A 14,232-nucleotide genomic window follows, 5' to 3' on the forward strand; every position below is an offset into this window, starting at 1 on the left:
AATGTACTGTCTGAGAGTGTGGTGGGGACAGATTCACACAGCGAGTGGTTAGGATCTGGAATGTACTGTCTGAGAGTGTGGTTGGAAGAAAAATTAAATGGGGGAGAGATGGTAGAAGGGTGATAATGATTGGTGAATAAGGAAATTAGAAAACAGTTGGGAAAGAGTAAAACAGAATCACAGAATAAATGCAAAATACTGCTGATTCTGGAAGTCTGAAAATGCCGGAAATACTCAGCAGGTTTGGCAACATCTGCGGAGAGAGAAACAGAGTTAATGTTTCGAGTCTGTATGACTTTTCTTCAAAACAGAAGAGGGATAAAAATGCAATGAATTATATAGTTGGAGAAGGGGTGGACAGAAGGCCGGGATAGGTTGGAGCTAAGGAGAGATTGACAAAGATGTCATGGACATAAGCCAAAGGGAGTGCTAATGGTCGGGTTAAAGACTGAAGAAGGTACTAATAGTGGCATAAAGGTAAGATAGCAGAATGTGTGAACAGGAGGTTAAAGGTCAGTGCTCAGTGACAGCAAAGCTGAAGAACAAGTGACAGATGGCCCTGTGGGAGAAACCAGGGATGAGATGCTGTTCCTCCAATTTGGGTTGGGCTTCACTGGAGTATTGCAGCAGGCCAAGGATGGACATGTGGGCATGGGAGAAAGATGCTGAGTTAAGCGACAAGTGACCGGGAGGTCAGGGTCAGGCTTGCGGACGGAGCAAAGGTGTTCCCCAGAGGGGTCACCCATTCTGCATTTAGTCTCCCCAATGTAGGCGAGACCTCAGTGGGAGCAGTTGCTTTTGCTTCTTTAGCTAATTATTTTAAACCAACTCCCTCTCGTTCTCAGTTCTTCCACCGATGGGAACAGTTTCTCCCTATCGACTCTGTCCCTGACACTTTGTGATTTTGAATTCCTCTATCAAATCTCCTCTCCGCCTTCTCTTCCAGGGAAACAGCCCCAACTTCTCCGATCTATCCTCATAACTGAAGTTTCTCATCGCTGGAACTATTCTCCTGTATCTTTTCTCGCCAATGCCTTCACATCCTCCCTAAGTGCGGTGCCCAGAACTGAATGCAGTGCTCCAGCTGAGGGCAAGTAAGTTCAGCATAACTCCTTGATCTTATACTCTAAGCTCTTATTAATAAAGTATCAAAGAGAAAGAATGGAAACTATAAACCAGTTCTAAACCATGTCAATCTTGCTCAATAACAGTTTTTAATGTAGAAATATTAATGAACAACATGGGAATGGTATTTAGCCGAGTGGTCTATGGCCCAGTTTATACTCCTCACAACCTCCTCCTGCCTTGCACATCTCATCCTATTAACATCACTCCACTCACACTCCTGACGATCTCACTTCTCCTTAAATACATCCACATTATTCACCTCGGCTACTCCCTGTGGCAGTGAGTTTCACATTCTCACCGCTCTCTGGGTAAAGACAATTCTCTGAATTCCCGATCGGATTTATTAGTGACTATCGCATATTGATGAGCCGCTGTTTTGGATTTTCTCTACACCTGCCCGATCAAACCCTCTCAAGAATTCTCTTTTCTGGAGAAACTGAGACCCAGCCCCGTTCAGTCGCAGAGAGAAAGAAATTTGAAGAAATGAAGAATTCTGAGTCTTGTTGGGGGTTTAGTTTTTCTGCTTATCTTTAAACACTCTACGCTGTTACAGTCGGGGCTGATCGAACAGAGATTATCTAAACATTGTCGGCCGGTTGTTCAGGCGTGACAGCAGGAAAGCATTTCTTCACACAAAGGGTGGTGGAAATAGAACAAAGAGCAGTACAGCACAGGAACAGGCCCTTCGGCCCACCAGGCCTGCGCCGATCACATTGTCCTATCCAGACCAACCGCCTGTATCCCTCTATTCCCCGTCTGTTCATGTGTCTATCCAGATAAGTCTTAAATGTCGCTAATGTGTCCACCTCAACCCCCTCACTTGGCAGTGCATTCCAGGCCCCCACCACCCTCTGTGTAAAAAACTCCCCCCGCACATCTCCACTGAACCTTCCCCCCGTTACCTTGAACTTGTGCCCCCTTGTGTTTGTCATTTCTGCCCTGGGAAAAAACTTCCAACTCTTCACCTTATCTGTGCCCCTCATAATTTTATAAACTTCTATCAGGTTGCCCCCTCAGCCTCTGTCTTTCCAGGGAGAACAATCCCAGTTTATTCAATCTCTCCTCACAGCTAATATCCCTCATACCAGACAACATTCTGGTAAACATTTTCTGCACTCTCTCCAAAGCTTCCACGTCTTTCTGGTAGTGTGGTGACCAGAATTGGACGCAGTATTCCAAATGTGGCCCAACCAACGTTTTATGCAACTGTAACATAATTTGCCAACTTTATACTCGAAGCCCCGGCTGATGAAGGCCAGCACGCCAAATGCTTTCTTCACCACCTTTTCCACCTGTGCTGCCACTTTTAAGGATCTGTGGACCTGTACTCCCAGATCTCTCTGTGTATCTGTGTTCCTGATGGTTCTGCCATTTATTTTATAGCTCCCACCTGAACTGGATCTACCAAAATGCATTTCATAGAATCCTACAGTGCAGAAGGAGGCAATTTGACCCATCGAGTCTGCTAACTTGCTAATCCCCCTGACACTAAGGGGCAATTTAGCATGGCCAATCAGCCTAACCCGCACATCTTTGGACTGTGGGAGGAAACCAGAGCACCCGGAGGAAACCCACGCAGACACGGGGAGAATGTGCAAACTCCACACAGACAGTGACCCAAGCTGGGAATTGAACCTGGGTCCCTGGCGCTGTGAGGCAGCGGTGCTAAGCACTGTGCTACCGTGCCGCCGACATTTGTCCAGATTAAATTCCATCTGCCATTTCTCCGTCCAATTTTCCAGTCTATCTTTATCCTGCTGCATTCTCTGACAGTCTTCATCACTATCCGCAACTCCAGCAATCTTAGGGGGAAATTTTACCATTTTGAGTCTAAGTGCCGGATCTGGGCGTCAAATAGATCCATGCCTGGAATCCTCTTTCCAGCGCGCCCATACGCGTTCTGCCGGCTCGGGCCCGATCCGCGCTGTGGGCGGGGCTTAGCGCTGGCGGACTGATCGGAGCCCTGAACTGCGCATGCGCAGGTCGAAAAAAATCTGACAGCGCGCCCGGGCGCTAAAGCGGCTCTCTGACGGTCATCTTCTGGTCGGGGGGGGGGGGGGGGGGGGGGGGGGTGCGGTGGTGGAAGGGGAGGGGGTGTGACCAATCATTCCCTAGAGAGGGGGTGTGACGTATCATCCCCGGGGGGGGGGGGGGGGGGGGGGCGGGGTGGAGAGGGGGTGTGACCGATCATCACATCCACTCCGGCCGGAGGCATCGGCCGCAGACTGGCAGCCGACACCCCCTCCCGACCAGAGGATGATACGTCACACTCCCTCTCCCCCCCCCACCCCCCTCCCAGGGGATGAGACGTCACACCCCCTCCCCTCCCACCCCTCCCCCCCCGCCCCCCCCAGAGGATGGGACGTCACACCCCCTCTCCTCCTCCCACCCCCTCTCCCGCCCCGACCAGAGGGTGACCTGGGTCAGAGAGCCGTTGCAGTCTCTGACCCCGCTCTCCGGAGGCTGCAGCGGCGACTTCAGACTTTTATTCTGCAGGTCGGTAACAGCGCGGACGCGGATCGGGCCAGAAGACGGTAAAGTTGGATTTGGCGGTTGAGTTGGGCGCACAGTTCATTAAGTCGATTTAAATGCATGGAAATGCATTTAAATCATCGGGCCGCCCGATTCGGGTGCGCGCCGGACCCGCGCCCGAATCGGGTGTCGGTAAAGCCGCGATCTGCTCGGAATCGGAATTTTGGTAAAATCAGGACCTTAGTATCATCCGCAAACTTGCTAATCAGACCAGCTATGTTTTCTTCCAAGTCATTTGTATATATTACAAACAGCAAACCTGGAACTCTCTCCTCACGAGCAGCTGTTGAGGGTGGGACTCAATTAAAAATATCAAAAATAGGATTGGTGGATTTTTAGTGGATTCAGTGTATGAAGAGACAAGGGAATAAGATACAGAGCCAGCATGAACAGGCTCGAGGGGCTGAATGGCCTCCTCTTTAATGTTCTAGTCACTGTGCATTGGAAGGGCTATGAAGGCACATACCGAGAGATGTGAATCATCTGTGATATGTAGGAAAGTGTTTTATCAGTTGGTGTAGTTAGTATCCTCACTGTAGCCTCTTAATCTGCGCGTGGATTGATTAGGCGAACTGGTTTGACTAACACCCTTGTCGCTTGACGTTAGCTGTTTGGAGTGAGGCCGAATTGTTGTCATTTTGTTTTAATCCCATGCGGCCTGGAGCTCAGAGGATGAGGCAATGTTCTGGCTGAGATCCACTTACTCAGAGAGGCACAAGCATCCCCTTGGGCTATTTCAGTCCAACCTTAATGCACACAACATGTTACCAGAAAGCGACACACCGGCTTCAAGCTAAACTTATCGTGGCAGGCTGGAGGTTATAAATTAATTAGAGCCATCCCAGATCAGTCTGTAATGGACTGGCTGAACATTTAGTCTGCATTCTGATTAATTTACATGAATTGAACAAGAGATGAACTGGAACAGTTTGAAGCAAACATCCCCACCCAGAGTAACTTAGCTCAGTGTGTTGAGCACAGGAACAGGAGGAGCCATTCAGCTCCTCTAGTGCAGTGTCACAGTGGTTAGCACTGCTGCCTCTCAGTGCCAGGGACCCGGGTTCGATTCCCGGCTTGGGTTCTCCCCGTGTCTACGCGGGTTTCCCTTGGATGCTCCGGTTTCCTCCCACACTCCAAAAGATGTGCAGGTTAGGGGGATTGGCCATGCTAAATTGCCTATAGTGTCCAAAGGTGTGCAGGTTAGGTGGATTAATGGGTTAAATGTGCGGGGTAATGGGGACAGGGTGAAGATGAGATGAGGAGGAATTTCTTCAGCCAGAGAGTGGTGAATCTGTGGAACTCTTTGCCGCAGAAGGCTGTGGAGGCCAGGTCATTGAGTGTCTTTAAGACAGAGATAGATAGGTTCTTGATTAATAAAGGGATCAGGGATTATGGGGGGAAGGCAGGAGAATGGGGATGAGAATCACATGAGCCATGATTGAATGATGGCGCAGACCTGATGGGCTGAATGGCCTAGTTCTGCTCCTGTATCCTATGGTCTTATTGGAGAGCCTGGATGGGATGCTCTTTTGGAGAGTCAGGGTAGACTCGATGGGCCAAATGGTCTCCTCCTGCACTGCAGGGATTCTATGATTCAATTCGATCACAGCTGACCTGCATCTCAACCCCGTTTACCCATTTAGAGCACTGACCTTAAACCACATCAGCAGCTCAAAGTGAAAACCATGTACTGATCCTAAAGCACCGAGAAATAATATGATTCACGAGTAGCAATGTTCCGTGTCGGACAGTCTACATTTCACATTTGCAACTGTGGAAAGCAGTAAATTAGAGAAAGCTTTTATTATTCTCTGACCTTCCTTCCCCGAACACTAATAAAACTCTGACTGACCTACCCTGACCATCCATCCATGAGCAATGTCTCATCGTTTGATTAAAGGACTGAGCCAGAGTTACACTTCACCACAGCGGTCCAGATCCATGATCCAAATGTCAGGCACAATCAGCTGATGGCTATGCAAATATTAGAGAGAATAATGAGCGTGACGGAAAGAAACAAAAAATAATTAAATAAAAGACCAGATAGAGAGAGAGAAAAGGACACCAAGAGGGAGACACTGGGGCAGATAAGCGAGAGAGAGTGAAGGGAATCAAGGAGGGAGAGAATCATAGAGAGATAGAGTGTCACACACAGAGACACAGAAAGTGACACAGAAAGAAAAGGAAACAGTGATAGAAAAGCGAGAGATAGAGAGAGAGAGAGAGACGCAGAGAGAGATAGAGAGAGAGAGAGAGAGTGACGCAGAGAGAGATAGAGAGAGAGATGCAGAGAGAGATAGAGAGAGAGACGCAGAGAGAGATAGAGAGAGAGACGCAGAGAGAGATAGAGAGACGCAGAGAGAGAGAGATGCAGAGAGAGATAAAGACACAGACAGGGACACAGAGAGAGGTCGTGACACAAAGAGATACACAGAGATAGAGAGACAAAAAGAGAGAGAGACGCAGAGAGAGAGAGACACAGACACAGAGAGAGATAGAAACACAGAGAGAGACACAGAGGTCGAGACACAAAGAGAGACACAGAGAGAGGTTGAGACACAAAGAGAGACACAGAGAGAGATAGACAAAGGGAGAGAGAGAGAGATGCAGAGAGATAGACAGAGAGAGAGACACAGAGAGAGACACAGAGAGAGATAGAGAGACAAAGGGAGAGAGAGAGATGCAGAGAGATAGAGACAGAGAGAGAGACACAGAGAGAGAGCGAGACACAAAGAGAGACACAAGAGAGATTGAGAGACAGAGAGAGGGATAGTGAGAAGAGACAGAAAAAATGCAGAGAGAGTGAGAAAGACAAAGGTGGAAAGAGGCAGAGCAAAGGAAAGAGTGAGAGAAACAGAGTGAAAGAGTAACAGAGAGAGACAGAAAGTGGGAGTAAATATAACTGACGGAGATCTCGCGGTGATCTAATTGTAATGCCCTGGAAGACTGCAAACAGCCCCAACAGAGCTCACTTTGGGGTTTCCTGCATGGTGAAACCCTCCCCAGTCTGGGTGAATACTAATGCCAGCGAGATGAGGCCCTGAAGCATTAATTTCCCACCTAAGGGCCTCAATTAGCAGAGGGGCTGCGAGGCAGTCCACAGGCCTTCCCACCATGGAAGGGGGTCAGGTCCCCAGCCGCCACCTTACCACCTGAGTAAATTCACCCCACTCCCCCATAAAAGTCATCATTGGGCAGGGCATTGAATTCCACCCAGAGAAAGAGAGACAGAAGGAGTGAGAAAGAAAGAGAGAGAAAGAGAGAGAGAGTGTGCCATAAGAGAACAGAAGCTTCATGCCCAGTGTGAAGACATTTGAACATTAGCAATAGGGGCAGGAGGAGGCCATTCGGCCCCTCGAGCCTGCTGTGCCATTCAGTACGATCGAGGCTGATCCTCGATCTCAACCCCATTTTCTCACCATTCCCGTATCTTTTGATTCCTTGAAAGACTAAAAATGTCGTCTATATGGACTTTAGTAAAGCGTTTGACAAAGTCCCTCATGGTAGGCTGGTGAAAAAGGTTGGATCTCATGGGATAAAGGGGGAGGTGGCTAGATGGGTGGAGAACTGGCTTGGTCACAGAAGACAGAGGGTGGTAGTGGAAGGGTCTTTTTCTGGCTGGAGGCCTGTGACTAGTGGTGTTCCGCAGGGCTCTGTATTGGGACCTCTGCTGTTTGTGATTTATATAAACGATCTGGAAGAAGGTGTAACTGGGGTGATCAGTAAGTTTGCGGATGACACAAAATTGGCAGGACTTGCAGATAGTGAGGAACATTGTCAGAAGCTACAGAAGGATATAGATAGGCTGGAAATTTGGGCAAAGAAATGGCAGATGGAGTTCAATCCTGATAAATGCGAAGTGATGCATTTTGGTAGAAATAATGTAGGGGGGAGCTATACGATAAATGGCAGAACCATAAAGGGTGTAGAGACGCAGAGGGACCTGGGTGTGCAAGTCCACAGATCCTTGAAGGTGACGTCACAGGTGGAGAAGGTGGTGAAGAAGGCATATGGCATGCTTGCCTTTATAGGATGGGGCATAGAGTATAAAAGTTGGGGTCTGATGTTGCAGATGTATAGAACGTTGGTTCGGCCGCATTTGGAATACTGCGTCCAGTTCTGGTCGCCACACTACCAGAAGGATGTGGAGGCTTTGGAGAGAGTACAGAGGAGGTTTACCAGGATGTTGCCTGGTGTGGAGGGGCTTAGTTATGAGGAGAGATTGGGTAAACTGGGGTTGTTCTCCCTGGAAAGACGGAGGATGAGGGGAGACTTAATAGAGGTGTATAAAATTATGGAAGGCATAGGTAGGGTGAACGGTGGGAAGCTTTTCCCCAGGTCGGTGGTGACGTTCACGAGGGGTCATAGGTTCAAGGTGAAGGGGGGGAGGCTTAACACAGATATCAGAAGGACATATTTTACACAGAGGGTGGTGGGGGCCTGGAATGCGCTGCCAGGCAAGGTGGTGGAGGCGGACACACTGGGAACGTTTAAGACTTATCTAGATAGCCACATGAACGGAGTGGAAATGGAGGGATACAAAAGAATGGTCTAGTTTGGACCAGGGAGCGGCACGGGCTTGGAGGGCCGAAGGGCCTGTTCCTGTGCTGTATTGTTCTTTGTGTCTATTCCACCTTTAAATGTCTTCAGCAATGGAGAATCTGGGGTAGAGAATTCCAAAGATACACAACATTCTGAGTGAAGAAACTGCTCCTTATCTCAGTCCTAGATGGGTGATTCTTTATCCTGAAACTGTGCCCTAGTATAGATTCACCAGCCAAGGACAGTAACCTCTCTCTGTCCACTCTATCAAGCCCCTTTAGAATGTTTCAATGAGATCGCTTCTCATTCTTCTAAACCTCAGAGAGAAGAGAACCAATTTGATTCACCTATAAGACCATAAGGCCATAAGACATAGGAGCAGAATTAGGCCACTCGGCCCATCGAGTCTGCTCCGCCATTCAATCATGGCTGATATTTTTCTCATCCCCATTCTCCTGCCTTTTCCCCATAACCCCCGATCCCCTTATTAATCAAGAACCTATCTATCTCTGTCCTAAAGACACTCAATGGCCCGGCCTCCACAGCCTCTGCGGCAAAGAGTTCCACAGATTCACCACTCTCTGGGTGAAGAAATTCCTCCTCATCTCTGTTTTAAAGGATTGTCCCTTTAGCCTGAGGTTGTGCCCTCTGGTTCTAGTTTTTCCAACTAGTGGAAACATCCTCTGCACAACCACTCTATCCAGGCCTCGCAGTATCCTGTAAGTTTCAGTAAGATCCCCCCTCATCCTTCTAAACTCCAGCGAGTACAGACCCAGAATCCTCAACCGTTTCTCATACGACGAGCTCTTCATTCCAGGGATCATTCTTGTGAACCTCCTCTGGACCCTTTCCAAGGCCAGCACATCCTTCCTTAGGTACGGGGCCCAAAACTGCTCACAATACTCCAAATGGGGTCTGACCCAAATCTCTCAACAAAGGACAACTCTCTCGCAGAGACCTGTCTCATGAACCTTTGCTGTAATATTCGAATTCCAATTCCCTTCCCATACCCCATGGTGCACTAAGGCAGACTTTTATCTGTTTCATAACTAGTAATTCCCGGAACAGGTCACTAGTCTGTTGTCGGGGAACTGTAGGCTGGGGGGCGGAGGAGGACTCCACATCAAGTGTGGCTGACCAGAAGTCTCTCCTGCTCTTTCCAGCAGCCACTGGTGAGTTTAAAAGGATTTGTAGGCTGACACTCAACCTGTTTGACTGCACCTTCCTTGGCCATCAAGTTCTGGGGTGGGACTCGGACCCACAGGGATGGTAGCCACTGCGCCACAAGACCTTCAGTGCAAGTATATCCTTCCTTAAACTACCCACAGTCTTCCTGCTGTGGTTGCAGCAAAGCCTTGTACAATTATAGCAAGGCTTCCTTATTCCTGTACTCCTTGCAATAAAGACCAAAATGCCATTTTCTGTCCGAACCGTTTGCTGCATGGGACGTTCTCAAATTTAACACGACATTCAATTGTATTAAGATCAGTTCTGCGAGGATCTTTTGCTGGGAGGTTACTAATTAATCTAGACTCGGTGTAGAATAGTCGCTCTAAAATAACTTTGCAAAGTTTTGTTCCAGGTAAACTGCCACAAGAGTTATCCACAACCTCATCTTCCAGGCTACTGTTGTCAATTTGATTGGTCCAATATTTATGAAGATTGGAGACTCCCAATGGTCATTAGAACGTGTTCATAGAATCCAACAGTGCAGAAGAAGGCCATTCGGCCCATCGGGTCTGCACCGAACACAATCCCATCTTACCCTAGCTAGTCCTCCTGACACTAAGGGGCAATTTAGCATGGCCAAGCCACCTGATCTGCGCATTTTGAATGGACCTACCTTGCATTAAGTTGATCTTTCTCTACACCCTAGCTATGACTGTAACACGACATTCTGTACTCTCTCCTTTCCTTCTCTATGAACGGTATGTTTTGTCTGTATAGCGTGCAAGAAACAATACTTTTCACCGTATGTGAATACATGTGACAATAATAAATCAAATCAAATCAAATCTTTGGACTGTGGGAGGAAACCGGAGCACCCGGAGGAAACCCACGCAGACACGGGGAGAATGTACAAACTCCACATTGACAGTGACCCAAGCCGGGAATCGAACCCGGGTCCCTGGAGCTGTGAGGCAGCAGCACTAACCACTGTGCCACCGTGCCGCTCATTACATTGCTGGGGTTACACACAAATTATTCATTACCTAATGCTCTGCCCAAAGGTATCTCAATTATTTTTAAAATGGACACTGAGGCAGCAATCGAAGAGCTCCGTTGATCATGGTTACAAATCCCGTCATGGCTGCGAAATCGCACGAGAGGCTGGAAACGGGATTTGTTCCGGTGCGATTTCAGTATCAGGTAGCCCCGACCCCCACACCCCATGATGACGGGGATCAGGTTCACACCTGGGGAGGGCGGAGCAGCATTAGCATATTTTGCAATAAATTTACAGCTAATTATAGCTGCTAGCTCCGCCCTCTCTGCGCCATCCTGCCCAGCCAGCGTGACATCATATCGGCGTGAATCAGTACTGGTTTGTGATGACCACGCCAGGGGGCGCCTGGGTGAGTATAGCCCCCAAACTGTGAGAACCATTTCCGGGCAGGGACCTGGCACTGCCCCCCCTGGCACTGCCAACCCTTACCCCTGCTCCCATGATGTTCTCGGGATGGCCTCGGATGAATAAAAAGAAAACTCACAGTGTTGAACTTGAGCTCCATGTTGAGGACCCCTCCGCTGTCCAGGACTGGCACCAGATTGATCACAAACACAGCCGTCCTGTCCGGTGGCACCGAGATGTTGGGTCCAAAGAACACGTAGAAATGGACGGAGAAAGTGTCCAGCTCATTCCGGAGGGTGGGACGGACGGGCCAGCATCGGTCTCCCGTGGTCACCCCGTCCCGCTGACCCGGGCTCTCCTGGGATGGGCGCTCTGCGGAGTCTCCCTCCGACTCGTTCTGCCCCCCAGGGCTGAGTCCGGTGACGAGGAGGGTGTCGAGGATGGACGGGCGCCCGGGGGAACCGAAGGACTGCGGCATGTTTAGCGTAGGGGTGATCAACTCAGACACGCTCTTGGAAACACTGGGCTTAGAACAATCTGGAAGGAAAAGACAAGACATTTTTCATTATTGTGGCATGTGTAGGGTGAGTGGGAGGGTGGGATGTGAGTGGGGGGGGGCGGTGGGTGGGGGGGTGGAGGGTGGGGAGGTGTCGGGGTGCGACTCGGGGAGGAGTGAGTTCAAGCCCCACTGCCCAACCTTAACGGGCAGGTTAGCGGTCTGAATTCCCTGCTCCTTTCTACTCAAACCACTGCCATATTGGGTCGGGTCCTGAGGTCAATGACCATAAGATATAGGAGCAGAATTAGGCCATTCGGCCCATCGAGTGTGCTACACCAGTCAATCATGACTGATAAAGTTTCTCAACCCCATTCTCCCACACTTTCCCCGTAACAATGGTCCAGTGTTGTCCGGATTTATGCAAATAGACATGGCGTGAGCGCACACTGCCAACCCTGTAATATTTGATGGGGGCACAAATGGAAAAAACGCAGGATTATCTTGACTCCGATTCTCACCAGAATTCTAGTTGTTAGAGTTTATTTATTAGCCACAGGTAGGTTTACATTAACACTGCAATGTGAAAATCCCCCGGTCACCACACTCCAGCGCCTGTTCGGGTACACTGAGTGAGAATTTACCATGGCCAATCCACCTTACCAGCACTGTGGGAGGAAACCAGAGCACCTGGAGGAAACCCATGCAGACATGGGGAGAATGTGCAAATTCCGCACAGACAGTGACCCAAGCCGGGAATCGAACCCGGGTCCCTGGCGCTGTGAGGCAGCAGAGCTAACCACTGTGCCACGGTGCTGCCCTACCCATCATGGAATCAGAGTGGGCGCAGGACAGATAAATGTCCGTTGACCTCGGGCGGGAATTTCCGGTCTCGCTCGAGCGAGACTGTAAAATCCTGCCCATAGTTCCCAAAAAAAACCTCATGATTTTGAGCCTTTATCAATCTCTCCAGAACCTTCCCTGCTCCAAGGAAATGAATCCCAGCTTCTCCAGTCTCTCCATTAGGGTTGCCAACTGGGATTAAATGTATTCCTGGAGGTTTCATCACCTGATATTGTCCCCCACGCTCCAGCCATTAGTCGGCCAACGCACCCACCCTGTGACGCACTGCCACCCAACACCAATTGGAAAGCAAAATGACTCATTATCCAATTGGGTGATGCCTAACTCTCAGCCAAAAAACCTTTTTGTTGCCATTCCCAATACTTTTATATCTGGTAAATGTTCAAGAAACAACCTTTTGTGAATGTCCGGATGATCTCTCTCCAGGGTGGCACAGAGCAGGGTCCTGGAGACTGATCGCCAATTCCTGCGGGCTCCAGGCCAATCCTGGAGGGTTGGCAACTCTACTCTCCTTATAGCCTACTCTCTGTGGGAGGCACGGTGGCACAGTGGTTAGCACTGCTGCCTCACAGCGCCAGGGACCCAGGTTCGATTCCCGGCTTGGGTCACTGTCTGTGTGGAGTCTCCATGTTCTCCCCGTGCCCGCGTGTGTTTATTCCAGGTGCTCCAGTTTCCTTCCACAGTCTGAAAGATGTGCGGGTTTGGTGGATTGGCCGTGTTAAATTGCCCCTTAGTGTCAGCGGGATTGTTGTCGGTGCAGACTCGATGGGCCGAATGGCCTCCTCCTGCACTGTAGGGATTCACTGATTCTATGACCGATGATAACTGAACCTTCTCATTCCCGGCACCCTTCTCCTCTGCACCCTCTCTAAGGCCTGGACATCCTTCACAGTGTGCGGTGCCCAGAACTGAACACAATACTCCAGCTAAGGGCCAACCAGCAATAAACTGTTCCTGTTTCACAGGTAAAGAATTCCACAGATTCACTCCCCTCTGAGAGAAGAAATTCCTCCTCATCCCTCATCTCTGTTTTAAATGGGGCGACCCCCTTACTCTGAGACTTTGCCCTCTGGTGCCAGACACTCCCACAAGAGGAAACAACCTCTGAGATTAACACATGGGTTCGGGGAACAACATTTGAGGGGGTGGGTGGCATTTTAGACAGAGATTCCTGAAATAGTTCCATTTTGTCTGCATTCGTTCACCTGGTCCTGTGGTGGGAGGGAGGGGGGTGCGTGGGGGGGGGGGAGGTTGCGTGGGGGGGGGTGCGTGGGGGGTGCGTGGGGGGGGGGGTGCATGGGGGGCAGCGGGGGGGTGGGGGGGGGGGGTTCGTGGGGGCCGGGGGGGGGTGCGTGGGGGCGGGGGGGGTGTGTGGGGGCGGGGGGGGTGTGTGGGGGCGGGGCGGCGCGTGGGGGGGGGGGTGCGTGGGGGCGGGGGGGTGCGTGGGGGCGGGGGGGTGCGTGGGGGCGGGGGGGTGTGTGGGGGCGGGGGGGTGCGGGGGGTGCGTGGGGGCGGGGGGGGTGTGTGGGGGCGGGGGGGGGTGTGGGGGCGGGGCGGCGCGTGGGGGGCGGGGGGGTGCGTGGGGGCGGGGGGGGGTGTGTGGGGGCGGGGGGGTGCGTGGGGGGGGGCGGGGGGTGCATGGGGGGTTGCATGGGGGCGGGGGTGCGTGGGGGCGGGGCGGCGCGTGGGGGCGGGGGGGGTGCGTGGGGGCGGGGGGGTGCGTGGGGGCGGGGGGGGTGTGTGGGGGCGGGGGGGGTGTGTGGGGGCGGGGCGGCGCGTGGGGGGGGGGTGCGTGGGGGCGGGGGGGTGCGTGGGGGCGGGGGGGTGCGTGGGGGCGGGGGGGTGCGTGGGGGCGGGGGGGGTGTGTGGGGGCGGGGGGGGTGCGGGGGGTGCGTGGGGGCGGGGGGGGTGCGTGGGGGCCGGGGGGTGTGCGTGGGGGCGGGGGGGGGTGTGTGGGGGCGGGGGGGGGTGTGGGGGCGGGGCGGCGCGTGGGGGCGGGGGGGGTGCGTGGGGGCGGGGGGGTGCGTGGGGGCGGGGGGGGGTGTGTGGGGGGCGGGGGGGTGCGTGGGGGGGGGGCGGGGGGGTGCATGGGGGGGTT

The 14,232-nt window shown here is 51.7% G+C and overlaps 2 protein-coding genes across 2 annotated transcripts in view; one reads left to right on the forward strand and one right to left on the reverse strand.

Moving 5' to 3' along the window:
• Positions 1-14,232, forward strand: part of LOC144495190 (uncharacterized) — a 984,403-nt gene that overhangs the window by 443,071 nt on the left and 527,100 nt on the right. The window lies entirely within an intron of this gene.
• The window catches only part of tmem8b (transmembrane protein 8B), a 171,320-nt gene that overhangs the window by 21,771 nt on the left and 135,317 nt on the right, over positions 1-14,232 (reverse strand). Inside the window, exon 7 of the mRNA XM_078215294.1 lies at positions 10,914-11,311. Coding sequence (XP_078071420.1) covers positions 10,914-11,311 — 398 coding nt within the window. The remainder of the gene's footprint in view (positions 1-10,913; positions 11,312-14,232) is intronic.

This window comes from Mustelus asterias, chromosome 6, assembly GCF_964213995.1.
Source record: "Mustelus asterias chromosome 6, sMusAst1.hap1.1, whole genome shotgun sequence".
NCBI classification, from domain to species: Eukaryota; Metazoa; Chordata; class Chondrichthyes; order Carcharhiniformes; family Triakidae; genus Mustelus; species Mustelus asterias.